Here is a 27,858-nt window from a genome sequence, read left to right as displayed (position 1 = left end):
TGTATGCGTGTGTGTGTGTGTGTGTGTGTGTGTGTGTGTGTGTGTGTGTTGCGTGTGTGTGTTGCGTGTGTGGAGTGCTGTGTTTGTGTGTTGTGTGTGTGTGTGTGCGTGTGTGTGTGTGTGTGTGTGTGTGTGTGTGTAGGTGTGTGTGCGTGTATGTGTGTGTGTGTGTGTATGTGTCTGTGTGATTGTGTGTGTGTGTGTGTTTGCGTGTCTGTGTCTGTGTTATTTTGTGTGGGAGTGTCTGTTTCTGTGTGATTGTGATTGTGATTGTGCATGTGTATGTGTGTGTATGTGTAGTTGTATGCTAGGTTATTGTGTTCTAGGGGTACCTGAGATTGATCTGATTCATTGATTGTGAGAGACAATGAGAGGCACAGGAAAAGAGAGAGAGGGTCAGACTGAAAGAGATTAGATTTTTTCCAGGATTGTGTGTGAAACCTCAACAACTGATAACCTGGTTTCAATCTCTCTGTCTCTCTCTCTCCCTACACAGAGACAGAGCAATAATAATGGAGATTAGGGTGTAGCTGAAAAGGATTTCCTAACATAAGCGATGCCCTGTGCATTGCAGAATCCCACAATGTCTCTCTCTCTGGGTAATAACCCTGGGAAAGCCTGCTGCTCTTGTGGGGGGGAAGGGGGGGGGGGATAGGGGTCTCTCTGCAATGGTGCGGAGGGACTTCCCGGTGTCAATTCAACAACTATCAGTTTATATGTACTTATATGTGTCAGAACAGGATCTAATGTGCAATGTTAGTGTAAAATTAAGTCTACCGGAGGTAAATTGCCTGTTTTGGGATAATAGAGGCAGAAACTTACACGTACTGACAGCACATGTTTCAAAGTCAGAGTGGGTGGTGGGTGGGGGGGGGGTGGTGATGGGGGGGGGTACAAGTGATGTGCCCAGCCGGCCAAATCAAGTCCAGAGACACTCCAGCGGCAATCCACTGCCAAAAAGATATGTCGTTTCCCTTCGGAAAATTTGGGTGGCGGCGTTGGGGTTGGGAAAAAGGGGGCGGTGGGCATACCTTGTTCTCCAGCCGTCCAATCAGCTCGGCCAGACGGTTAATTTGTGCCTCTAGCCCCTCCTTCCTCACTTCCACAGGCCCTGAAAGACAGAATCAGGCACACATCAGAATTCCCTTTTCTGCAAAGGCTATCATCACCATGGCTCCCACAAATCATTCCCGGGAACATGGGGGGGGGCGGGGGGAGCGGGTGGTTAATGGAGTGTTTTAATAATACGTCATTTTGTAGGCCAACTCTGAATTTTCTTCCACCATGGATTCCCTCAGCGGATTTCCAAGGCTTCATGTCTTGTACTACGACATAAATTACACCCTTTAATATAACCACTTGCTGGCAACTTACTTTTTAAGCCACGTAACAGTTTCAAAATCAATGGGTGAGATGTCGGAGGGTGCAATTTATGTCATCCAACAAAACGTGAAACTTATGCTTATGTTAACCACAGACATTTTATTTTCTGCAGAAATCAAAATCCCTATGGGAAAAATGCATTGAAAATCTGCCGTTCATTGCAAGTTTCACGAATGAAATTTGTCATTATTTTCGTGTAACGTTCTAGACAAATTAACTACGAAACGGAAGCAGAGTGCCATTTTGTTTGTGGTCACCACCCATCCGGCTCCCAGAAGCACACCGCTAACGCGATGTCCCGGTTTTATAGGCTTTTATAATATATATATATATATTTTATTAAATATGCATATTATAGAGGGAAAATAGCATCACATAATCCAGCCAGTTTCAGGGACAAATGGGTTTGGGGGGGGGGGAGGGGTGACACTCTATATGGTGCGACACCAAAAACACAGCGTTGCTCTTGGACCTGTTACCCCAATAAACTCATAACAACATTACACAATAAGAAAAAAAAAAAATTTTTATGGTAAAAAGTTTGTAAAGAAAAAAAGATCAAAATTTACAGGATTCCACAGTTTTTTTTCTCTTCAAAAAACTGTCAAAGTCATGTAGGACAAAGGCAATAACTCCCATATTAATCCCATAAAATAAAACAATTTATACAATTCAACACATTTTTGTATACAAATGTATAACAGTTTTTCCCTATTACAGTATATTGCCTGGCAACACTGCAGGAACTGTCAACATTTTACGAGGTATTTCTACAGTGTGGTTGAATGCAGAGAGCACAGCTTTCTCAACCAGATGGTGTTATGCCACTTAATGTCCTGAACAATTGTACTACAAAAACGCTTTCTCCTAGTAATGTCAGCCTAAGGATAATAATAGCCAACGGCCCCCTCCTAGGTGACAAGGGATGGGGGGATGGGGGGGGGGGGGTTGGGGGGAATATTCCATGCACATGCTCCCCAACATACAGACACGGAACAGCCAGGGGGATACACCACACACACGCTCCCGCTGCAAGGATGGTAGGGGCCCGGGGGGGGGGGGGTTCTGGGAATGTTCCAAAACACAACACAACCCCGTGAACCCCCCCCCCCCCACTCAGCCAAGTGGTGTGTTCACTGTTTGCTTACCGCTTTCACTGCCAATGTATTGCAGCATACCTTTGCAATATTTACAAATACACAGATGAAGCCAAAATTAGGTAAGGCAATGGGTTCTTTTCATTGACAGAGAAAGAGAGAGAGAGCTATAGAGAGAGAGAGAGAGAGAGAGAGAGATACAGACATAGAGAGAAAGAGAGAGAGAGCTATAGAGAGAGAGAGAGAGAGAGAGATACAGACATAGAGAGAAAGAGAGAGAGAGCTATAGAGACAGAGAGAGAGAGAGAGAGAGATACAGACATAGAGAGAAAGAGAGAGAGAGATATATAGAGAGAGAAACTCAGTTGGCTGGCTGGTGGCTGACGGTTTAATGGCGTTCAGCCAATGTGTATTAAAGTGGCATCAATATTCACCCTCAGAGCGGTGAATGGGAGCACACTCAGCGCACTCGGTCAGAACCAAGCGGCAGGTGTGTTCACCCCGTACACTGCTGCTTTTCACGCCCTACACCTTCATGCCCGTGGGGTGCACTGAAGTAATGCCAGCAGGACCCAGCCCAAACATGGACCCGGACCCTTCATTTTTTTTCTTAATTTTTTTTAAGCAGCACTTGTGTACCTTCAGTCAGTGCTAACGTGTGACAAACATGTGTCTCCAGTGCTGGCAAAGATTAGCAGGGGACGACTCTCAGCGATTCGCCTTTAGTGAAGAAAATATTTTTAAAAATAAAAAAAAGATTCGTTCGGCGCCGCATGCCGGCCTCCGCCAGGCTGGAGAACGAGGCGGCCCTCTCTCATCTCCGTGGCGATCGGGATCCGAGCCGACGGAGCCGTCTCTCTCGCCCGCTGATCAGAGAGAGAGAGAGAGAGAGAGCCGACCTCCTTCCCGCGCGCGGCTAAATTTAGACGCCTCCGCTCTGGCCCGCCCCGCCCCGCCCCGCCCCGCTCCCGCGCACCTGCGCAGATGTGTTCCGGAACCTTCCGCGCGACACGACGTTCGGCGGCAAGTGTTCACAGGACTGGGGCGGCGGTGTAGCATAATGGGTAAGGAGTCTTGTAACCTAAAGGTCGTGGGTTCGATTCCCGGGGGGGGGCGGAGGGTGGGGGCACTGCCGTTGTACCCTTGAGCAAGGCACTTAACCTGCCTTGCATTCAGCATACATCCAGCTGGATAACTGGATGCAGTGTAAAATGCTATGTGTAAAAAAAGTTGTGTATGTCGCTCTGGATGAGAGCGTCCGCTAAATGCCCTGTAACGTGATGTAGGAAGCCTAGCGACACGCCGGCGAGCCCGCGAGCGAGCTAACCGCTAACTCTGCGTGTTGAGCTGACCGCCGCTTAAGCAAATTACTGGCTAATTACACTGTCCCTGCTGCGCGATTAATATGACATTCCATTGTGTGCATATCCTGCTGCAACACGGAGCGGGACTTCGTAAACTCTTAGGCTGTTTGAGTAATGCAAATAAGACTTTGCCCTCAGCCTTGACAAACTTAGTCAACAGAAACCGCCTGCTGTTACACGGGGGGGAAGGGTGGTACACGTCCACTTAGGTTGTAAGCTACTAATGGGTTGGCAATTTTCGACGCATACTTCAGTCAACTGACTCCACAGGAGTTCGAGCAATGTTGAGTTTTGTGAATTTATTAAAAGTAAAAACTGCCTAGATCCAAAGCAGATAACAAAAATATTCAAGCCCCGAACCTTTTGTGTGAAACAGAGAACATTCCAATGTGGTCGAAAAACCATGTCCTCACCAATCCCATCCACCTCTTCCCTAAGCACTTCCTATATGCTACCTGGCTAAAGGTGGTCATTTCAAAATAAAAGTCCCCACAAAACAAGAATTTCAAAATAAAAGTTCGTACAAGAATAATGGCTCCAACAGGTGGTGCACGACCCCGGGGCCGAAACAAAAGGCCCGCAAAGGACCGAAAGCCTAAAGACATGGGGACAGCTGGGGCGCACGGGTGCTCCACACACATTTTAATGAGAAGAGGAGACCGACGTTCAGACACTTGTGAGGACCTCGCTCAGAGGCAAAAGACCCCCCTTCTCATTCTGGCTGCGGTGCGGCAGCCCGTTGCTCTGCGTAACGGCCGCACTTACGTGTGTGAGGTGCTGCTTTTTTTTTTTTTTTTTGAGACCCGGTGCTCGTTAGGGGGGGGCCAAAGAAGAGGAAAGGGTTTGCTGCTGCTGCTGCTGCCGCTGCTGCTGAGAGAACAGCTTGCACTCATTTACTCGTGTTCTCTCTCTTTTCCAACTGCTTTTTAAAGAGACTGTATGGGGTGGGGGGTGGGGGGGGGGGGGGTTGGTGGGGGGGAGGGGCAAAATTGGCATCTACAGCATCCGAAATAGGAGCAGCTTGACAACACCCCTGGCTACAGATCTATTACACCACTACTACTGCAGCTATATCGCAACTCTGCTACAATGCTACTACTGCAGCTATATCGCAACTCTGCTACAATGCTACTACTGCAGCTATATCGCAACTCTGCTACAATGCTACTACAGATTAATCTCCACCGTGCTTAAAGACTAGAGGAGAGAAGCACTGACCCTGCCCCTCCCGGGCACTGACAGGGTTTATGGATCCTGTAATGCTTGGAGAGGGGGGAAAGAGGGCAAGCGAGAGAGAGAGAGAGAGAGAGAGAGATAGAGATTCAATCAAGGGCAAGAGAGGGGGGAAGAGAGAGAGGGCAAGAGAGGGAGAGAAAGAGACAGCGAGAGAGAGAGGGCAAGAGAGAGAGAGATAGAGGGCAAGAGAGTGAGAGAGAGAGGGCAAGGGGGGGGGGAGAGAGAGAGGAAAGGGGTTTGAAGATTTTTCTCAACTCATAAATGAGAGGGAACACAAAGCCTGCCTGCTTGCTTATCTCAAGGCCCTGTCCACATACGACTGCGGCTTTTAATGGTTCAAAGAGACGGTTTTCTAAAAAAGTGAACTGGGGATTCATTTACCACTGACTTCCCTCTGACTCAAACTGGGGGCTTTGAGCTGAAGGAGCCGGTTCCTATAATGGCTGAATGACTAAATGTGAAGCAGTAACGTAATGTAATGTACCCTAATGTAACGAGGCCAGCCGTGTGTTTGACTGCATTTGGCCGGTCAGAAGGCACAGTCACACAGTGCTGTGTGAGAGCTTCAGGTTCAATGTAGGCTTGAAAACATGCACTCATTATATACAGCCTTTAATGCCATGAGGGCTGATTCCTGTTCAAAAATAATAATAAAAGGAAAGTCTGCTCATACTGTACGTTTTCTGATTTATTTATTTATTTATTTATTTATTTATTTATTTATTTGACAAAGAAACACATTCGGAAAATGGTTTTTTTCTTCTCCCATATTCAATATGTCGATGAGCAAGAATTAGAGCGAAAATTAGAGACAGAGAAAGTGAGAAAAAAAGATTGGAGCGCAAGAGCGAAAGTAACACGGAGCGAGAGGGCGATGAAACAAAATCACAGCCGAACTTCAAAGGGAATCGTGTTCCTCTCTCTCTCTCTCTCTCTCTCTCGCTCTGTCTCTCTCACAAAAGAGTGTCTCTCCGTTTGTGAAACTATAGCCTGGAGCAGGAATTCATGCAGAATTGTTCCACATTCAAAACAAAGACTTAATTTCAGCCCCCCATACCCCCCCCCCCCAAATAAAACAGCCATGGCTGTTGGCTGAAATATTAATGTGAGACCTGTTTAACCGAAATGAGAAGCTATCCCGATATAGACAGCTCGAGCTCTCTGCACGTGAGCAGCGCTAATGTGGCCTGAAAGGCAAACATTACAGATCCATTAACACCCGTGAGGGAAGACTGCAGTGGAGGACCCTACAGTTCACTCTGGGCGCTCCATCATAGTGACTGGACACCAGAACAAAAAAAAACAAAAAAAAAAACAAGTGGTTAGACATTACCATCCAAAAGCTTAAGGGCAGCTAAGTGTAGTATAATGGTTTTGAGCTGGCCTTGTAACCTAAAGGTCACAGGTTTGATTCCCGGGTAGGACACTGAGACACCAGGGCACTGAACCTGCAATGCTTCAGTGTATAAACGGATGCAATGGACGCCTGTAACGTCGGGAACCATATCCTACGCACGTACACGAATACGGATGCTTTGAGGCCACGCAAATCTTATGATTCTCCCGCTCGGTCTTTTCACAACTGGGGGGCGACATAGCTCAGGAGGTAAGACCGATTGTCTGGCAGTCGGAGGGTTGCCGGTTCAAACCCCGCCCTGGGCATGTCGAAGTGTCCTTGAGCAAGACACCTAACCCCTAACTGCTCTGGCGAATGAGAGGCATCAATTGTAAAGCGCTTTGGATAAAAGCGCTATATAAATGCAGTCCATTTACCATTTACCAACTGTCCAAGAATCACCCCCCCGTGCGTTCTTATGGCATGTTCGGCATGCACAGCCGAGTTCAGCTTCTGCAGTGCGTCAGCCTGGCGCTGTCACTTGCATTCATGTGCTTGTTTAGGAAATGTATCCGGCCTTAAAGAGGTTCATCTTAGCCTCATAGCATGTCACCGCTGTACGCTAAGCGCATATTATTATTTGCACGATGCTAGGTAACATTACAGTTATGAACATGCTAGGCCTACCCTAATTTGCTCATGGCGTGAGGCAATTATCAAGTGTCACAAGGACACACTGTCACATGTTGTCTAGATCACAGTCACGCAACAAATGTTTATTAAAAATATTTCCGTAATATTTCAACAGTGTACTAAGTGAAATAAATGTTTTTTTTTGCTCATCGAACCTTGAAATTCTCACCAAGGGTGATGATGCAACCTCTCTATTTGCGTATGAAACTGAAACATGTTTCATGAGTCCGTCCTGGACTATTGTTGACCACTAAGTGCGCACTATAAAAGTTGCAACCGCACGTGATACGGTACTCACACGTGACTAAAAGAACAACTAAAATAAGCGAACGCAACCTGTCAGACGCGCATAACGCATTCCGCATAAATGGCTCTCAGTGTGCAGCCCTGAAGGGCCAACGCCAAGATACCATCTGAACAATATCTACGTCCGTTACATCACTAATAGGGACGACGCCCTCTGGAGCGACGTGATAGAGAACAGTAATCCAGGTGGCGCCTCCCCTAATGCAACGGCAGCAGTGGGCGGAGCCCTAGGGAGCTGACCAGTGAGACGACGGCTCCTTTTACGATGTTTAACACGACGCCTCGGTTCCGGCGATAGCCGAATTTACCGCAGCGGCTCGCGCTCGGTGACGCGGCTAAGATGGGAGAGGCTGTTTAGCCCGGTGAGGATGTACCCGGGGGGAAGGACAGAGGGAGAAGTAGATAAGTATGGTCATAAGTCTGAGGCTGCTCTCAGCTGTGCCTGGGAGGCCTACAGGACCTTGGACAGCAGCAGTGCCTGTTCCCTCCCATAGTCAGGGAGGCCTACAGGACCTTGGACAGCAGCAGTGCCTGTTCCCTCCCATAGTCAGGGAGGCCTGCAGGACCTTGGACAGCAGCAGTGCCTGTTCCCTCCCATAGTCAGGGAGGCCACAGGACCTGGACAGCAGCAGTGCCTGTTCCTCCCATAGTCAGGGAGGCCTGCAGGACCTTGGACAGCAGCAGTGCCTGTTCCCTCCCATAGTCAGGGAGGCCTACAGGACCTTGGACAGCAGCAGTGCCTGTTCCCTCCCATAGTCAGGGAGGCCTACAGGACCTTGGACAGCAGCAGTGCCTGTTCCCTCCCATAGTCAGGGAGGCCTACAGGACCTTGGACAGCAGCAGTGCCTGTTCCCTCCCATAGTCAGGGAGGCCTGCAGGACCTTGGACAGCAGCAGTGCCTGTTCCCTCCCATAGTCAGGGAGGCCTGCAGGACCTTGGACAGCAGCAGTGCCTGTTCCCTCCCATAGTCAGGGAGGCCTACAGGACCTTGGACAGCAGCAGTGCCTGTTCCCTCCCATAGTCAGGGAGGCCTACAGGACCTTGGACAGCAGCAGAGTAGATTCTTTTCCTTCTTCTTTCTATGGATGTTTGCTTTGCGGAATGTTATTTTAGGTTTTTCTTAAGTTCTTTGATCTGTTTGATCTTTGAAATCAGCTGCGCATTTTTTATTTTGTATGTGCTCAAAATGCTTGTCGCCCCTCCCCCTCCCTCCCTCCCCCTCCCATCCAGCAGGTTGGCCGCACCCCTCCGTGAGCCATGGGCACACGGGGCCTCACCTGCAGCGGCGCTGATGTTCCTCACGGCCTCCCTGGCGCTGACCCTGTTATTGGGGGGGTAGTCTGGCACCGGAGTCACATAGCGACCATCTGGCACGCGTGGACTGGTCTTACTGGGGTACTGCCTGAGAGAGAGAGAGAGAGAGAGAGAGAGAGAGGGAGGGAGAGAGAGAGAGAGAGAGAGAGAAGGGGGGGGGTGAGACTTTAGCACTTTGTGAAAATGTGATTGTAAAAATATCCTGTAACAAGATACTTTGATTGTGGGGGAATGAGAGTGAAACAGAAGTGGGGGGGGGGGGGGGGTAGAGAGAGAGATTTTCCAGATTTAGGTACAGGCGCCAGGTGAAGGGCTTTCTGGTCTGAAAGATTGTGTATCTGCGAAAAAGCTCTTGCTATGTGCTGTTATGTGCTGTTAACAAGATGAAAAGACTCCAGTGGGCCAAACACCATCAGCTCTGGATCAAAAAGATTGTGAAAAGGCGGATGCACTGCCTTTTTAGATCTACAGATCATAGTAGCTGTGGCACTGCAGCCAGGGGAACTGGTTTCTCTCTAGCTGCATTGAGTTCTTCCTGTAGTTGTGGTGCAATGATACAATGGTTTCCTTTGCCAGACCCCACAAGATATTTGCCTACTGACGCTTGATCTTCCTGGTCTTCTCCTGTTAACATTACTGCCCACCTTCTGAGTGTGTACTGAACACTGCACCAGGAAATCTTTAACTTCTTTGCAATTTTTTGCAGGGAACAAACTTGTCACTATATGTTTACTTGACCTGGCACATCTAAGCCTAACACCTTCTTCTTTGCCATGTTTCTTGCAGGTTTAGCGTTTATTTTACTTTCACTACAGGCAATGGTATTAGGCTGCCTGTGGTTTAAAAAAAAACTTAAGGTAGATAAGATTCAACCTAATAGAACTACCACTCCACCTCCATCCCATCTTCCCCCCCCATTTGCAAAATGATTGGACAGACTTCCAGTTATTCGTTTTTATTGTAATTAAAGGCAAATGAGTCTATTTTGAGGAAAGTCGTGTCTAAGACTATTTTTAAGCAAAACTCTTAAATCTTTATACTTTATTGTATGTTTTTTTTTTTTTTTTATATAAAAAAAAACCTCAGGTGGCCTAATACATTTGGCCTGTGCTGTATACCCAGCTCTTCCTATGATTAGTAACACTATGAGCTGCTGTCCTCCTCTCAGTTTTGTTATTGCAGTCGGCCTTATTTGTCACCTTTGCCTCAGCAACACTGTAAGGTCACGACACCTCGAAACTGGAAAAAAAAAAGAAAACAGAAGAGAGGGGGGGAGCGGAAAGGGAATAAAAGAGCACGCAGTGGGGGGGCGAGGGTAGCTACACGGGTGAAGGTGTGAATTAATCATCACCCTAATCCTTCATTAGCAATCAGAGAGATTAATTATTGCTTTGTCACAGTGAGAGGCAGAGGAGGGAACTATGACAACCGTCCGCTTTGCAGCCACCACAGCAGTTCCACAGCGCGGCACAAAATGTCTGCCGTTGCAGCTCGAGAGACAGGATGGCCAGTGTGATACCTACCTGCCTACCTACCTACTGGAAAAGCAAGAGTTTGAAGACTAAGTCCGGCAGCCAGTACAGAACAAAAGCACCGCTCATTAAGTAAGTGTCAGGAACACGGAACCCTGGTTCAGTGGCCCCGCCTTCGGTTGACGCAAAGCTCACCCTGATTGGCTGTGCTGCTCGTCAATGGCATCCACAGCGCTTTCCACGGAGTTCAGCAGGGACTGGATCTGATTGGCCGACTCCTTCAACAGGAAGCGGGTCACAAACTGCTCCACGTTGGACCCCCGTTCATAGACCTGGAAAAAAAAATCATTAATAAAGTTATTTTTCCAGAATGCCTTGGAAATTATACATCCTGTGGATCACTCCCTTAGTGTCACAGTCATTGACGTTCTTCAGGAAGACAAGATGACAGCCAATCCACGGCAGGAGATGCGTACCCTCTCACTGCTTAAGAGGGGTACCCTGTGAGTAGCCTAGAGTTGGTGGGAGGAATGAAAACAGCCTAAGCTGAAAGTAGCATGGAAGGCACTTCTGACAAGCGACTAAGCATCATTTCTGACAAGCACCACACCCCCCCCCCCCCAAAAAAAAATAAATAAATGAATAAATAAATGAATAAATAAATCACTTTCGGTTACATGGCCATGTTCTCTACGAAGTGAAACGCTCAGTGCTAATTAAACACGAGTTGTATGTGCTTCATACGAGTCCAACAGGGATTACGTGTGATCTGTCAGAGTCCTTTTAACTCAGGGTTTTACTTTGAACCACAATCCACTCCCCCCAACCCCCTGCCCTCCCAACTACCTACTTCCCCCACAGCCCCCCACTGACCAAATCCCCCCTCCCACAATCACAACAGAGAGAGAGAAAGAGACAGAGAGAAGGAGAGAGAGACAGAGTGAGAGTGAGAGAGAGGGGAAGAGGGAGAGAGAGAGAGCGTGTGAGAGAAAGAGCCAGAGAGTGAGACAGAGAGAGAGAGTGAAAGAGACAGAGTGAGAGAGAAAGAGAGAGAGAGTGGGGGAGAGAGTGAGAATAGACAGCATTAATTTTATTATACCACTGTCTTCGGGGGGGGGGAAAAGCTTTTAAAAGAGGAAGGTTTGAAAGCTGAAAGGTCTGCATTGACTAAAACGCAGCATTCACAACGCAAGTGATCCGATTAGCAGCTGAAGCTGCTGGGGTCTGTGTCATGCAATACCGGCCTCATACAGAGAGGAGAAGAAACAAGGGCTTTAATTTGATATTGGTATGAAAGGGAGACAGAGCACCATAAGAGAGATCACACACCTGCAGATATTTAAAGGGTTTGGATCTGTTCAAACATTCAGTAAAAGTAAAAAGCCCTTGCAGATTTTTTGTTCTTGGTGCAGTGCTGCCCCCTTATTCTCTAATTGGCTATGTAAGCTTTGGTATGTACCTAGGTAAGCTGTTTATTTTAGTTTATTTTAGTTAGTGCACTCATGCCTACTATTGCTTGTATTATTTGCTTTGCTGCTGCTTTTGTTTGTGTTAATAAGATTAACCTACAGGGTCCAAGTTAAACTACGCGGTCGCTCCCTGCACTTGGAACTGTACTTCCCTCTAGGGTTTTCAACACACTTGTCCCTGGTTACGGTAATACACTTTGTTGTACGTCGCTCTGGATAAGAGCGTCTGCCAAATGCCTGTAATGTAATGTAATACATTTTGCAGATAGATACCACAGCCCCTTCGGGAAAAGAAACATACTGCAATATAGTGCGAATATATGGAGTTAATGGAAAACATATTGAAAATATACCAGCGTGACCTTTGAAAGGCCTGGTGTTGCAGACATCTGGTCTGTGTGCTGTAGAGGGCGGGGTTGCGGTTTGTCCTGTCGAAGCAACGTTTTCGGGGTATAATTGGACGCGAGCGGGTCACACCAGGTGGGAGGGTGCACGTGGGCTGGGTATTGTGCCGAAACAGATGGGTCCCTGCCCCAGTGGCGTCCCCCATCCGGAGGACGAACGGGCTCATCGTCACTGCAATGCCCAACCTTGGGCGTCCATAATTTCTCCAAAAATTATCAGCATGATTAAAATTGTCAGGGAAATGCAACAACTAGCAATTATGATTCAGATGTTGTCGTTGTCGATGGACTGCATATTTTTTTTTAGGGCTGGTATTATTCTTATCCCCACCCCCACAACACCACTAATTGCACTAACACGCATTAATGCACACACACACTACACACACACACACACATTTCCACAGTTCCTGGGTAAGATAGTACAACTGCTGGGTAAGCAGGTGCGACTAATAAGTGAGTTAATGCTAACGTTGCTTGAGCTAGCGCTAACGTTGTTTGAGCTAGTGCTAACGCTGCTTGAGCTAGTGCTATCACTGCGTGAGATAGTGCTAACACTGCTTGAGCTAGAGGTAATGTTGCTTGAGCTAGTGCTAACAATGCTTGAGCTAGTGCTAATGCTGTGTGAGCTAGTTCTAACACTGGGTGAGCTAGTGCTAAGTGCTGCTAAGTATGCTTGAGCTAGTGCTATCACTGCGTGAGACAGTGCTAACGCTGCTTGAGGTAGTGCTAACGCTGCGTGAGATAGTGCTAACGCTGCTTGAGCTAGTGCTAACGCTGTGTGAGCTAGTTCTAACGCTGCTTGAGCTAGGGCTATTGCTGTGTGAGCTAGTGCTATTGCTGCATGAGCTAGTGCTAATGCTGTTTGAGCTAGTGCTAATGCTGGGTGAGCTAGTGTTAACGCTGCTTGAGCTACTGCTACCATTGGATGAGCTTGTGCATTCCAGTGCTTCTCTCAAAAACCTCAAGCTCATGCTTTTCGGCCGTTCAAATCCGCTTGGCCCTCATTGGGCCAGTCTGGTAAAGGGGCGTGGCCACAATCTCAGGGGCGGGGTTTTTCACAGGGGGGACTGTTACGGAACCACGGCAGTTATTGAATTTCAGTGAGCCTTGCCTTCGGGTGCATTAGGCATGAGCTCACTCTTGTCTCTTTGATCCAGCTTTGCTGCCCCCCCAGCTGTGTAAATTGGCAACGCTTCCTTGCTCAGGGGCGACCCTTCTGAGACACCAGCGGTCCACCTGCACACGTCGTGTCACTACAACCGCCGCCAGCTGCTAGATTGCGGAGCGAAATGGTAGCAATGGCTGACTGCATACACCCCCCCCTCCCCCCCCCCCACCCCCTCCCCTCGAATACCAGAGGACATTCCCTCCTGAATTTAAAGTGGGGGCGGAGAGTTTCAATGGAGGCTCCTGTAGGTACAACTGTGCATTTAAATTTCACAGAAGTCCGGGGGGGGGGGCTCCCAAAAGAATAAGGGGGAAAAAAAAACATCTACAAACTCTATCAAAGAAAAATCAAGCCCCTGACCAGCAACAGTGACTAATATGCGCACAGCGATGCGAATGTTTAGTTTGTTCTGCAGCTCCATTCAAATGAATGCAAATCGCCAAAAGCTTCACACGAAGATCGCACAACCCTTAACTACTGTCTTAACTACTGCTTGTATTTTCTCCATAGATTGCGTTTTTGTCGTTCTCGTTGTGTTAGTGTTAATCAGTTTAACCTTCAGGGTCCAAGTTGAACTATGCGGTTGTTCCCTGCACTTGGACCGGTACTTCTCTCTAGGGGTTTCGTCATACTTGTTCCTGGTTATGGTTATACACTTTGTTGTACGTCGCTCTGGATAAGAGCGTCTGCCAAATGCCTCTAATGTAATGTAATGTAATGTAACCCTCCTTGGACAGAGAGAGAGAGAGAGAGGTGTTCAGCTCTGTGAACCCAACGTAACCCTGTCACATCTTGAGGTGTCATACACACCCACAGAACAGCACCGAAATTGCACCATAATCACTTCAGGCGTCTAGTGTAACTGCTTAATTTTCCCATTTCTGATTATTATTTTGTAATATTGGTGTCATTATTAGTCTTCGTTAGTACGTGTGCATGTGTGTATGTGTATCTGAGTGTGTGTGTGTGTGTGTGCGTGCGTACATGTGTGTATGTGTGTGCATGCGTGCGTACGTGTGTGTATGTGTGTGCGTGCGTGCATGCGTACATGTGCGTATGTGTATGTGTGCGTGCGTATGTGTGTGTGTGTGTGTATGTGTGTGCATACGTGTGTGCGTGTATGTGTGCGTGCGTGTGTGTATGTGTGTGTGTGCGTGCGTGCATGCGTACATGTGCGTATGTGTATGTGTGCATGCGTATGTGTGTGTGTGTGTATGTGTGTGCATACGTGTGTGCGTGCGTGTGTGTGTGCGTGTATGTGTGCGTGCGTGCGTGTGTGTGTGTGCATACGTGTGTGCGTGTATGTGTGCGTGCGTGTGTGTGTGTATGTGTGTGCATACGTGTGTGTGTGTGCGTGCGTGCGTGTGTGTGTGTATGTGTGTGTGCGTGCGTGTGTGCATGCCTGGGTGTAAGAGAGACTGAGCCAGGGGAAAGCGAGTGCCATGTGTTTTTTTTCCCTTGTTACACAACGCGATCGTTTGGGGAAATTGCATTAATTCCTGTAAAGCATAACGAATTAGATTGAGAGAGACAGCGAGGGAGAGAGAGAATGAGAAAGTGGGAGACTGAGAGAGAGCGAGTGCAAGAGAATGAGAGAGAGAGAGAGAGCGAGAGAGAATGATAGAGAGAGGGAGTGAGAATGAGAGAAAGAGAAGGAGAGTTTGGGAGAGATAATGAGAGAGAGAGAGAGAGAGAGAGGGAGAGAGAGGGAGAATGAGATAGAGAGCTCCGGGGGGATGGAGTGGTGAAGACAGTGAGTGAAGAGGGAGAACCAGTATCTTGCTAGTCTGGGGCAGCCTTCGAAACACACCGTGTGTAAACGAATCACTTTAATTAATTCTAAAACCGCAACACGAAACTAAAAGCTAATATACAGTAATAATATACAGCTGATGTACTGCATATTCCACACCCCTGTATACATTTACCTCTCCGCACATCTCTGCCAATCACACGCCCGTCTCCGCACATCTCTGCCAATCACACGCCCGTCTCAGCACATCTCTGCCAATCACACGCCCCTCTCAGCACATCTCGGCCAATCACACGCCCCTCTCTGCACATCTCTGCCAATCACACGCCCCTCTCTGCACATCTCTGCCAATCACACGCCCCTCTCAGCACATCTCGGCCAATCACACGCCCCTCTCAGCACATCTCTGCCAATCACACGCCCCTCTCTGCACATCTCGGCCAATCACACGCCCCTCTCAGCACATCTCGGCCAATCACACGCCCCTCTCAGCACATCTCTGCCAATCACACGCCCCTCTCTGCACATCTCTGCCAATCACACGCCCGTCTCAGCACATCTCGGCCAATCACACGCCCGTCTCTGCACATCTCGGCCAATCACACGCCCCTCTCAGCACATCTCTGCCAATCACATGCCCCTCTCTGCACATCTCTGCCAATCACACGCCCCTCTCAGCACATCTCGGCCAATCACACGCCCCTCTCTGCACATCTCTGCCAATCACACGCCCATCTCAGCACATCTCTGCCAATCACACGCCCTCTCCAGCACATCTCGGCCAATCACACGCCCCTCTCAGCACATCTCTGCCAATCACACGCCCCTCTCAGCACATCTCTGCCAATCACACGCCCCTCTCAGCACATCTCGGCCAATCACACGCCCCTCTTAGCACATCTCGGCCAATCACACGCCCCTCTCAGCACATCTCGGCCAATCACACGCCCCTCTCAGCACATCTCTGCCAATCACACGCCCCTCTCAGCACATCTCTGCCAATCACACGCCCCTCTCAGCACATCTCTGCCAATCACACGCCCCTCTCAGCACATCTCTGCCAATCACACGCCCCTCTCAGCACATCTCTGCCAATCACACGCCCCTCTCTGCACATCTCTGCCAATCACACGCCCCTCTCAGCACATCTCTGCCAATCACACGCCCCTCTCTGCACATCTCTGCCAATCACACACCCCTCTCTGCACATCTCTGCCAATCACACGCCCCTCTCAGCACATCTCGGCCAATCACACGCCCCTCTCTGCACATCTCGGCCAATCACACGCCCCTCTCAGCACATCTCGGCCAATCACAAGGCCGTCTCAGCACATCTCGGCCAATCACACGCCCGTCTCTCTCCTCAGGAAGTTCTGACTTTTGTTCTTTTTTTTCTTCCTCGTCTCGGGCTCCTCTGTGTGATCTCTGCGTACAGCAAAAGCGCCGTTGCTAAGTAACATTTTGACTCCTGTTGCTAGGATACAATTAATTTTTCTGCTCCTTCTTCTTCTTCTTTCCCGGGCGCCCCCTGATCAGTCGCTCGGGCGTCTTGGCTGGGAAAGTTTTTGCGCCTCAAAATAGATCAAGTGCAAGCGCGGCGTATAATGCCGTTTTAATGAGGGAGCGGGCTCCCGCCACATAGGAGCGGGCTCCTCGTTTGGCGGCTCGACGGCGCTCGAGAGGGTTGCCGTGGCGCCGTCTGTGCTTCCACACAAAGACCAGTTAATAAAAAAATGCCTGACTGCATCCTGATCCCCTCCAAGATTTTTCTGCTTTTTTTTTCAGACAACGGGAAAACGACTGATTAGATTTTTCTGTCGGCCATGATAAGACACGGGGGGGGGGAGAAATAACGCTAGCGTCTGCGTTAGCTTAGCCGCGGAGGTGCTCTACCTGTCTCTCAGCACAGTAAGGTGTGCCTCCGTGATGCCCGATGTCTGCACAGAACAGGTGTGCCGATCGCAGACCTGCCTCCTGCACAGCAGGCATACCTGTCAAATACCTGTCACGCCACACAGCAGGATTACAGGTCTAATACCCGTCTCCCCCAACAGCAGGCGTTCTGGTCTAACGCTCGTGTCTAGATAGAGCCGACGGGACGGTGATGCTCTCATGTCTGTAATCCGTCTTCCCGTAGAGGTGCTGCAGTGACTCGCCCAAAAAAAGGCAAATCAACAAATGAAGGACGTAGGTCAACCAACAGGCAACCCCAGCCCATCCCCTCCCCCCCCCACCTGACAAACACAACCGTAGCGTTCTACATTACAGCAGTGCAGCAGTGAGTGCATGCTACAGCATTACAGGATGATGTTACAGGTAAACCCGAGGGTGGGAATCAACCTACATCCATTCAAATCTCTCTCTCAGAGAAAACATGATTGGACCAAAGGAAACGGTACTGATAATCTGATCTAAACTTCCTAGATCCAACCACTCGACACCGTTGAAGTTACCATGGACTACAAAAATAGACACTCCACAAAACTACAAAGCCCATACTCCAACCTCAAAGGGCGACTCATTTAACCATGCCTCCTACCACAGCTTCCCAGTTACGGGTAATTGGTCTTGCTGTAGATTCGAAACGCGCAACCTTCGATGAAACGCTCTCTCTGTTCCATTTCCCCCCCCCCCCTCTCTCGGGACTCGCCGCTCTCCTCCCGCCTCCCTCCCTCGCGCGTGCACGAGCCCACGCCGCCGCGGGGGGGGAAAGCTTCGCGAGGCCTGCGCCCGAGCGAGGCCGTCTCGCGCGCACCGTCGGCAACCGGGCCGCGGAAGGAAGGAGCGGCCGCCGCGCGATCAGCGGTGGCCGAAGAAGAACTCGGGAGAGGCCAGCGCGAAGGACGCATCCCGCAGGACACGTCCCACAATTATCTGCAAACGGCCGGCGTAAAGAATCAAACCGCGCGTCTTTAGAGCTGGAGAAAAGGGCAAACGGCTTCCCCTGTTCCTCACCAAGCTCCTACGGATTTCGCTCAGGAAACCAGGAAGCGTTCCGACAACCAATCCAAAGGACCGAAGTAAGACTGTGACTCTGTGGCATACAGTTTAATTTAGCAACTGTGACACTTCTGACCGAATATACATCACTGTGTTAATGGTTATTTGAACTTCACGTGTTTTACCATTCTCTTTAGGTTGGCTCTAAGCCATCCGCATTGGATAAGATGAACTATTTATGTGTAATTTTCATAAAAATTGATTTCATTATTAATATAAATAGCCAATTTATGGTTTGTATATTACACTTTATGAGAATGAATACTGTATCCTGATGCCACCTGTGAAGATATAGATGTATATCTTCTCCGTATGAGAAGTAAAGATATGTCCACTACACCGTCAAAGTCCAGCCTTTGACCTGTAGATGTTTCTGACGGATGAGTTGTCTGTTTGGACAGAACAAAGATAGTCAGAATTTCTTAAAAAAACCAAAACCCGAAACTATGTTTGATTCAGTTGCTGAAACATTGTTCGTGTTTTTACAGACACAATTTTAAGGGCGACGTTTTTCAAATTCTTCTCCCACACACTCTGCCCTTTGCACTAATTACATCAATCTCAGTCTAGCTCCGGGGTAATAGACTGCTGCAGTGATGATGTCTCTCTGAGCTGGGATGTAAAATGGCAGAGATGTAAAAATACGAGGGATGTAGCTGTCGGTAAAAAAGAAGAGACAGACGAAGCTGATCAAAGTCCCATTCTTAAAAAAAAATAAAATAAAATAAAAAAATAAAAAAGAGAGGTTCTCCCTGGGACCGGCATCTCACAGATAAAGAAAAAGAGAGAATCCTTTCATACCGTTTCTCTGGAAAAAAAAGGGGGGAATGCGTGATGAAAGAGTGAGTGAGTGACCTTGGGGACACGATGAGAGGCCCTACTGTGGCGGATTAACTGGGTTAAAGAGATAGAGTCGGGGGGGGTTCGCGGATTCGTGGGGATGCAGGCTGAGCACGGGCTGATGACGGGGTGGGACCGACGAAGAGCAAGGAATGGAGAGAGAGAGTGAGTGAGGAGTGTAGAGAGAGAGAGAGAGGGAGTGAGGAACGGAGAGAGAGAGAGGGAGTGAGGAATGTAGAGAGAGAGAGAGGGAGTGAGGAATGTAGAGAGAGAGAGAGGGAGTGAGGAATGTAGAGAGAGAGAGAGAGGGAGTGAGGAACGGAGAGAGAGGGAGGGAGTGAGAAATGGAGAGAGAGAGAGGGAGTGAGGAATGGAGAGAGAGGGAGGGAGAGAGGGAGAAAGAAAGACTTAGGAATGAAGAGAAAGAGAGGAATTGAGAGAAAGGGAGAGAGAGTGAGGAAAAGAGAGTAGGAGATGGAGAGAGAAAAAGAAAGAGAGTGAGGAATGGAGAGAGAGTGAGTGCGAGGAATAGAGAGCAAAAGAGAGATAGAGAGAGACAGAAAGAGAGAGGGAGAGAGAAAGAGAGTAAGGGAGGGAGAGAGAGTGAGTGAGAGGAATTGAGGAACATTCCGGATGGAATTCAGACGGATTTACGGAAGCATGCAGAAAAATGGGGTCTGGGGTACTCGTCATTCCCCGTGCCCGTAGGGAACACGCCAGCGTTCAGGGTTAGGGTTAGGGTTGGAGCTAGGGTTAAGGTTGGAGTTGGGGTCTGGAGTACTCGTCATTCCCCGTGCCCGTAGGGAACACGCGAGCATTCAGGGAGATTGGACATGAGATTTCTGATTACAGTCGGCCTGACCTTGCCAGGTCCTTGTAATCTCATTTTTTATTTATTTGATTTTTATTTATTTTTTTTGCGCTGGGAACTTGCGCTGTCCTCAGGAAAACCATCTAAAAACAGGGGCACCCCACCTCTTCCCCTACAGTGTTAAGGCCCTGTCACTGCAGAGAGAGAGAGACGGGGTGCATTTGTGGACTCCCTTGCCCTTAATCTGGGTAATGAGGCAGCAGGTAAGTTCCGAAACCCCCCAAACAGAATCATGACAGCTACCTTCACAATCACACACTTGAAACCATAATGAAAAAACCCACAGGTCTTCACACTCTAATTTTGGGCTCGCCAGTCCTGGGACAGTACGGGATGTAGGTCCTGCTGATTTCCATTTTTCATCTTAACCCAGTTTAGCCCAGGTGTGAGATCACAAATATGTCATGAGAATGTTCTTAACTGAACATTCTGATGCTGATGTAACAATAACTGCTGGTGACTGAAAGCAGTGGAGTTCTAGAACACTGACATGGAATTTTGAAAAAAAAAAAGAAGAGAAACCTAGTCTTCAAAGGGATAAAATCAAAAACAAGTTCAGCCCCAAGAAGTGAGCCACCTGTGCAATAAACTGCTTCATCTGATCAGTTAGGTGCCAGGTAGCAAACACCCATACAGCAGGTTGTGCCATCATACCCAAACCCTAAGGACCCTCAAAGATTCAGGCTATGATTGTAGATCTTCAAACCCTACATGCCAGCCAGACCCCTCCGTTCCGCTACCTCAGGACGCCTGGCACCTCCCCCTCTTCGCACCTGCGCTTCCCAAACACGTCTCCTGTCTGTTCTGGCCCCACGATGGTGGAATGACCTCCCCGTGGAGGTCAGAACAGCTGAGACACTGACCCATTTCAAGCGACAACTGAAGAGGCACCTCCTCAGGCTGCACCTCTCCACATCCCTCCCTACCCCCCTGTAAATGACTAAGCTTAGGGTTGTAACTAGGTAGCTGTTTCATAGGTGACTTAGATAATGCACTCGTCTTAACTACTGCTTGTATTTTTGCATAGACTGCGTTGTTGCTGTTCTCGTTTGTGTTAGTGTTAATCAGTTTAACCTACAGGGTCCAAGTTGAAATATGCAGTTGTCCCCTGCACTTCTCTCTAGGGTTTTCGACACACTTGTTCCTGGTTATGGTTATACACTTTGCTGTACGTCGCTCTGGATAAGAGCGTCTGCCAAATGCCTGTAATGTAATGTAATGAGTGTGTGCATGCCCAGATGACAAGTAGGATAATGAAGGTGGGTTTGTAGAAGCTGGTTCATCCTTCAACTCTAAAGCCTTTTAACGAAGGAATCGCACTGGTGGATATATCATTTTTCTTTACATAAATGTAGTCACTTCACTTTAGAGCAATTTATTCTCGCAGCAGAACCCTGACTGTGGCACATCGTTCTGATCAGGGCACAGATGGGTGCTCGTGTCTTCTGAGAGCGACTGTTCAGAGGACTTTTGTGAACCCAGCTAATGTAATGGTGTAATGACTCAAAAGACAGGGGGGGGGGAGGGGGTTAAAAGTAAAAAATATATTTTTTTTTAAAAGCACTGCAATTTAGAAAATCGAACAAGGAGAAGAGAAAATGTCCCTTTTAAAAAAAAAAAAGAGAAAGAAATCTGCAAGAAAATAAGAGCAATCCCTTCTACTGCATCTGCAGAAAGAATAGCCCCATTCCCCCTCCCACCCGAAACCCCCCCCACCACCCCAAAAAAAAAAAAAAAAAAAGAAACAGAAAAGAAATGAGTGATAAATGGAGTCATTGTGGGAAGAACAGCGTGGCTTCTCTCTCTCCCTCTCTCTCTCTCTCTCTCCCTCTCTCTCCCTCTCTCTCTCTCTCTCTCCCTCTCTGCAGAACCGAGCGGAGTCATCGAGCTCTGGGCCTCCCCAGCGAAGCCGAGGGCCCATTTGGGGAGGTTAATGACGGAGGTCTTCAGCGATGAGCCGTGCGAGGGGGCCCCACTCAGGGGAAGTAAACTCCCGTATGACTGTCGGCACAATATACCGCCCCCCCCCCCCCCCCCCCCCCCGCCCGCCCCCCCCCCCCCCCCGCCCGCCCCGCCCCCGCCGCCCGCACTCCTCAACCCCACCACCATCTCCGCTCCAACTGCCAGAGCCCCAACCATGCACCACCCCCCCCCCCCACCCCAGTGATGGGACAATGAGTAGTCCTAAAACCAAAAAAAAAAAAAAAAAAAAGCAGAGCTACCATATGCTATCAGTGACTCACTGCTTTCGACCAATCGCCTGCATTCTGCCGTAGCGAACGCATTTCTGCTCTTTTAATTGGTTCAAGCAAAGCAGTGACTGGCAGCCTGTTGGAGCTCCACCCACTGGGGGAGTTCATGAGATGACTTCAGTGCCCCTCAGTCTCAATATCCCATCTATCTGTTATCCATACCCGCTTATTCCTGGTCAGGGTCGCAGGGGGTGCTGGAGGCTATCAAAAGGCCTGGACTACAACGTTTGTCTGGTCTACAGTTTTAAGGGGGCCCACAGATACTGCATGTGCACAGGGCCCAGAATTTCAAGCTACACCCCTGGGAGTTAGGGTAACTTGAACGTGGTGAAGACAGGGATTTCAAAGACTAACAACTAACCCTGCAGGCTATGGGCAAGGAGGATGTGAGCTCAGGCCTACAGAATGAGGTCACTTCCTGTTCAGATCACTCCTTGGAGCCAAACCAGAATTGGCAGGACTGCTCACTGCTCAAGTTACATGACATGCTCATCCTCCTCCTCCTCCTCCTCCTCCATGAACTTCGTACGTTTTGAGTGTGTTTAATTGTGTATTTGAATTCGCACAGCTGCACAGGAACAGCTCAGACAGGAAGTGTGTGTGCAGACGTGTGTGTGTGTGTGTGTGTGTGGTGAGTGGGGGGGGGGGTTGATGAAACTGAAAGTGCGAACAGCAGGAGGAGGGGTGGGGGGTGGGGAGAAACGTCGGCTCTTTAAGAAAAAGCAATCGCAACAACAACGGCGTCGTAATTGTAATCGCCGGCCACAGCGCATGGCGAGGCGGTCTTAATCACGCACATCGTTCGGGAGCTAACCGTCGACACAAAGCCCCATCCTTCCCCCGGTGGCGGAGGATGCTGAACGTCGCTATTCTAATTACAGCGGGTGCGGTTGCCCCCGGTGACACAAAAGAAACTGAGCAGTTTTTTTTTTTTTTTTTCCCTCCCCCCCCCCCCCCGGGCAGGAAACAGATTGGTACGCTTTCAACTGTAGTCCTCCACCGTATTTTACTGGTGGGTCCCGTTCTCCCGAATCCACAATGGAGGGGTTTGAACAGGTGCGTGTTGCAGTGTGAGACGAAGAGACAGGGCATTCTAAACCGCAAAAGCATAACAAAGAAAGGAGGAGGAGGGGGGGAAAAAAACAAAAAAAAGAGAGTGGTCTTTCGCTTATTTTTTTTCACACAGCTAGGTCCTCAGGCAGTGGAATCGCATGGAAAGGCCAGCGGGTGGCTTGAAAGCTCCCCCTCGGCGCAACCCTAAACTATGGAGGCAGAAGATGGGAGAGAGCGAACCCTCATATTGTGCATCAAAGGGCAATTACACCCCATAATCAAATCTCCCGGAGCCTCTTTAGGAAGAAGGGGGAAGGAGAGAGAAAAGAAGGAAAATTACATTTTCCTCCAGCCCAGCAGGAGAGGGCTCGATGTGCCTGTGTGTGTGTGTGTGTGTGCGTGTGTGTGTGTGTGTGTGTGCATGTGTGTGTGTGTGTGTTTGAGTGAGAGAGTGCGTGTGTGTGTCTGCGCGTGTGTGCGCACGTGTGAATATGTGTGTGCACACGTGTGTGAGTATGAGTGTGCGTGTGTGTGGGAGTGCTTGTGAGTATGTATGTGTGCGTGTGTGTGTGTGTGTGTGAAAGAAAGAGAGAGAGAGAGAGACAGAAAGAGAGAAAATGAAAAAGAATAATTTCCTTTTAACTGATCAAGTTAGTTGATCTATATTTAAGGCAGAAAAATTAAGAGAATAATAACTTTTGAAAGGACAAAAGAACATAAGGGAAAACCACTTTCAGAGTTAATGCAGAAAAACCATCTGATAAACCAGCGCACAATTACATAAATAAGAAGAAGCCCTGCTCTCTCTAAACGCAGTTTCCCCTTGTGCTCAAAGCTGGATGAACAAGTATCAACAGGGAAAGACAGTGAGAGGAGGAAAGAAAATGGCAGAGAGAGAAAGAAGGAGCAAGAGTATACACATAAAGTATGTATATATATATATATATATATGGCAAATGGCAGTGTGCTACTCGGGAATCGAACCTTTAGGTTACAAGACTGGTCCCTTACCCATTATACCACAACTGCCACCCCATGTAAATGTACATAAACCGTGCGTGCACTGTGACAACACTTCAGTTCCTAATCACGGAAAGAAAGTTTCCAAGCGACACAGAGCTGAGTTAAACCCCCCCCCCCCCCGCCCCCGCCCCCACACCCCCCATCCCCCCCCCCCACTTACACAGGGAATGTTAGCACAAAGGATGAGAGCCTGTTACCATGCAGGCTCACCTGGAACATGGCCACCCCACCAGGCTTACTCCCACCCGTAAGGCCCCCCCCCCCCGACGTTCCAGGATTTAACCCCGGAGCAGAACCTCGCAAAATCCCCAGCAGCTCACGGAGCAGAAGCCAGCGAAACGCGCCGAGAAAGCCGGAGACCACATGTAGAACGACCCTACGTTCGGACAAAAGATGTATCCATACTTTCTTTTCATGGTTTTTGGGCTAGTTTCCTTAGTTCCAGTGAAGGGAAATCTCAATGCAATGACATTCTAGGCGATTCCGTGCTTCCAACCTTGTGTGGCAAGAGATTGGGGAAGGTGTTTTCCCTTTCCGGTTTCAGGAAACAGCGAGGTCCGCATTAGAAATTGCTTTGTCAAGACTGGTGAGGAAGAACTTGACTGGCCTGCACAGAGTCCTGACCTCAACTCCATCCAACACCTCTGGGATGAATTGGAAAGCCAACTGTGAGCCAGGCCTAATCGCCCAATCAGTGCCCGACATCACTAATGCTCTTCTGGCTGAATACAAGCAAATCCCTGCAGCAATGCTCCAACATCTACTATAAAGCCTTCCCAGTAGAGTTGAGATTGCTATAGCAGCAAAATATGGACCAACTCCATATTAATGCCCATAATTTTGGATGATATATTGTTATGTCGGGTGTCCAAATACTTTTGGCCATGTAGTGTATTTTGACGGCTGGGAAACTTACCAATGGAACACACAAGAAAAAGGGAACTCTATCAGGACACAGGTAGGTAGCACAACCTTGCAGAAACGCCTGTCACCGTGGTTACCAAACGATGTCTTAATCACCTCAGCCTGACCACCAAACACAGCACAGCACAGATAACAGCAGCAGAGAGGATGCTCTCTTTCTCTCTCTCTCCCTCCCTCTCTTTCTCAGGTCTTTCTCTTGGCTCAGTCGGTTTCCTCCCACAGTACACAGACACGCAGGCCAGGCTAAACTTGGAAACTTTAAATTGAGTGAATGGTGTGTGTGACCTGCGATTAATTTGGTGACCTGTCCAGGGTGTATTTCTGCCCAATGCATGCTGAAATAGGCTCCAGCTCCGCCCCGCCCCCCGTCCCCCGCCCCCACTACATCCCACAACCCTGACCAGGAATAACTGGCTTAGAAAACGGATGGTGGCTGGATGGATGGACGGACAATTGTTCTCGCACAACTTGACGCCCCTCCACCCCTCATCCAGCTGCTCCTGATCCATGACACTCATGTCGTACCCCAAGACGGACCGACCCGCTCGGTCTTGGGGTTCACCGGGACGGTGTTCTCCCGACTGTTCGCTTGCTCGCACGCCATTTTCCACGCTTGCGTACCGTATGTATATATATATATATATATCGGGTTTTTTTTGTGCCTGCTCGTGTTACACACTGCGTGCCGCTGCGCAGCTCCCAACAGCAGCCTATCATATCGAGTGTGACGGCTTGGGCTGGAGTGCCTCTGCCTGCGCTGGACCATGGGATTGAGCTGAACTGACCTGAGAGAGAGAGGGAGGAAGAGAGAGAGAGGGAGAGGGAGAGAGAGAGAGACAGAACAAGAAGGAGAGAGAGAGAAAGAGAGAACGAGAGGGAGAGAGAGAGAGAGAGAGAAAGCACGATGCAGGCAACCGCCACTTTGAAACTCAGTTGTGCTCAAATGAGATGCTGCGTTTCTGTTCCTGCGTTTGACCAACCAAAACACGTTGGACAGCCACCATTCATTATCCTCTCTTCTTCCAAGGGGGGGGGGGGGTGGAGGGGGGGGCTTGTACACCATTCAGTTTCTATGGGACTCAGATAGTGACCACTGGGCTTCTGCGAGGCTGCCCCCTATAGCCAGCGAGAGGCATTACCACCAGAAGTGCAGGTTACAAGGGACACATGATGCCACTTCTCCCCGCGATAGACAGGCGGCCTGTCCAGGGTGTACGCCTGCCTCTCGCCCAATGCATGCTGGGATAGGCTCCAGCACCCCCCCGCGACCCTGCTCAGGATAAGCGGGTATAGATAATGGATGGATGGATGGATAAAGCTTGTTAATTGATGCCTGTGGAGCACTACCCTGCATACACTTGCACACACACACACGCACACACACACACTTACTTCAGTGGATGTGCAGGGATCTGCAGAGCACTGAACTAGAGTGCAACTACATACCACAAATAGCACCATATGATAGAGCGAGAGAGACATAGAGAAAGATATATATAGTGATAGAGAAAGAGAGAGATAGAGAAACAGAGAGTGAGAGAGTGAGAGAAAGAGAGAGACAGAGAGAAAGATATACATATAATGATAGAGAAAGAGAGCGATAGAGAAACAGAGAGAGAGTGAGAGAGAGAGAGATAGAGAGAGAGACATCGTGCCTAGAACCCACTCGTTTCAAAAGATTCATTGGCCCCCCACTTCCATGTGTGAATTAAGATCAGAGAATCCAATTATCAGAATCTTCTCTCTAAAAAAAAAAAAAAAAACAGATAAAGAGAAGAATGCCACATGTATGATATGAAAAACGAGTCCTATTATCTACGGTGCACGCAACGACACTGTTATGACAGGACCCTAGCGCCGCGGAAGATCTAGAGGTCGAGAGAAACGCGTGAGAAGCGCAGCCGAAGCGCGCGGAAAGGCTTCGGCTGTGACTCGCGCGCAATCTCGACATCACGCCTTCAGCTCGACGCGCGTTCGAAAGCTTCCGTGCCGGTTTTCCGGTAGCTTAGACTAAAAAAAAATAAAAAATTAAAAAAGCGGTGTTTTATTTCAACGCTTTAACCATTTCCCGAATCAGTTCGGTATCTGATCCAGCTGTGTGAGCGGACGCTACGTAAAAAAAAAACGTAAAAGAAAACTGTCTGCTAAATGTCGGTAACGTAATGTAGAGTGACTGATGATCCGAACACTTCGGTCTGGTTTTTGATTTGACGGCTGACGACCAGAGATAGCTCCGCCCACCCTTTTCGCCGTCGTCAGCGACGTTCCCCTTGAACGCGAGTAGAGGGGGCACAGCAACAGCTTCACAGCCACGCCCTAGGGGAGACGTTCCTCCCCTCCAGAGCCTGCGCACCGTTAGCGGGGGGGGGGGGGGGGTCCTTCGATTCATCCAAACTCCTCGGAGGGGTGGAGTTACGACCCGGCTGTCCAGGGGTGAGGTTAGACGGGGGTGCGCAGCACTAATGTAAAAATAGCGAAAGTCCACGTAGGCGTAGGGGAAGAATGGCGGGTTCCAATAATTGGTGGGACAAGATTCATAACCAGCTCACATAAAGGGTACGGTGAAAAAAGTGACAAGCTATAAAATAAGAAGTACGTACCATATTTACAAAACACACAGCCGCGGGTTTGAGACCCTGAGCGTTGCCAAAGAAAATAAAACGGCCAACTTTTCCGCTGATTATTGATCATCAACCCATCCGTGGCATGAAGCGAACATTAATTGCGAAAAAAACAACGGACTAATTGGCATTTAAATTTTTAATTCTTATTGACCGTGGCTGGACAGACTGCAAGCCAGACACAACTGAAGGCCGGTCTGAAGTGGATATTCATTAGTGCCGAGGCCCGGAGGTTTTTGCTCCGGTTTTGCTGAGGGTCTGCAAAAAAATCTGCGT

The 27,858-nt window shown here is 48.9% G+C and overlaps 1 protein-coding gene across 3 annotated transcripts in view; it reads right to left on the bottom strand.

Moving 5' to 3' along the window:
* The window catches only part of necab2 (N-terminal EF-hand calcium binding protein 2), a 156,007-nt gene that overhangs the window by 62,683 nt on the left and 65,466 nt on the right, over positions 1-27,858 (bottom strand). For all 3 annotated transcript variants that reach the window (XM_064337427.1, XM_064337426.1, XM_064337425.1), the window contains exons 6-8: positions 10,397-10,533; positions 8,693-8,817; positions 1,032-1,111 (exon numbers count right to left, since the gene is read on the bottom strand). In XM_064337427.1, coding sequence (XP_064193497.1) covers positions 1,032-1,111; positions 8,693-8,817; positions 10,397-10,533 — 342 coding nt within the window. The remainder of the gene's footprint in view (positions 1-1,031; positions 1,112-8,692; positions 8,818-10,396; positions 10,534-27,858) is intronic.

Source organism: Anguilla rostrata, chromosome 5 (assembly GCF_018555375.3).
Source record: "Anguilla rostrata isolate EN2019 chromosome 5, ASM1855537v3, whole genome shotgun sequence".
Classification (NCBI taxonomy): domain Eukaryota; kingdom Metazoa; phylum Chordata; class Actinopteri; order Anguilliformes; family Anguillidae; genus Anguilla; species Anguilla rostrata.
This window is presented reverse-complemented; position numbering and strand designations above follow the sequence as displayed.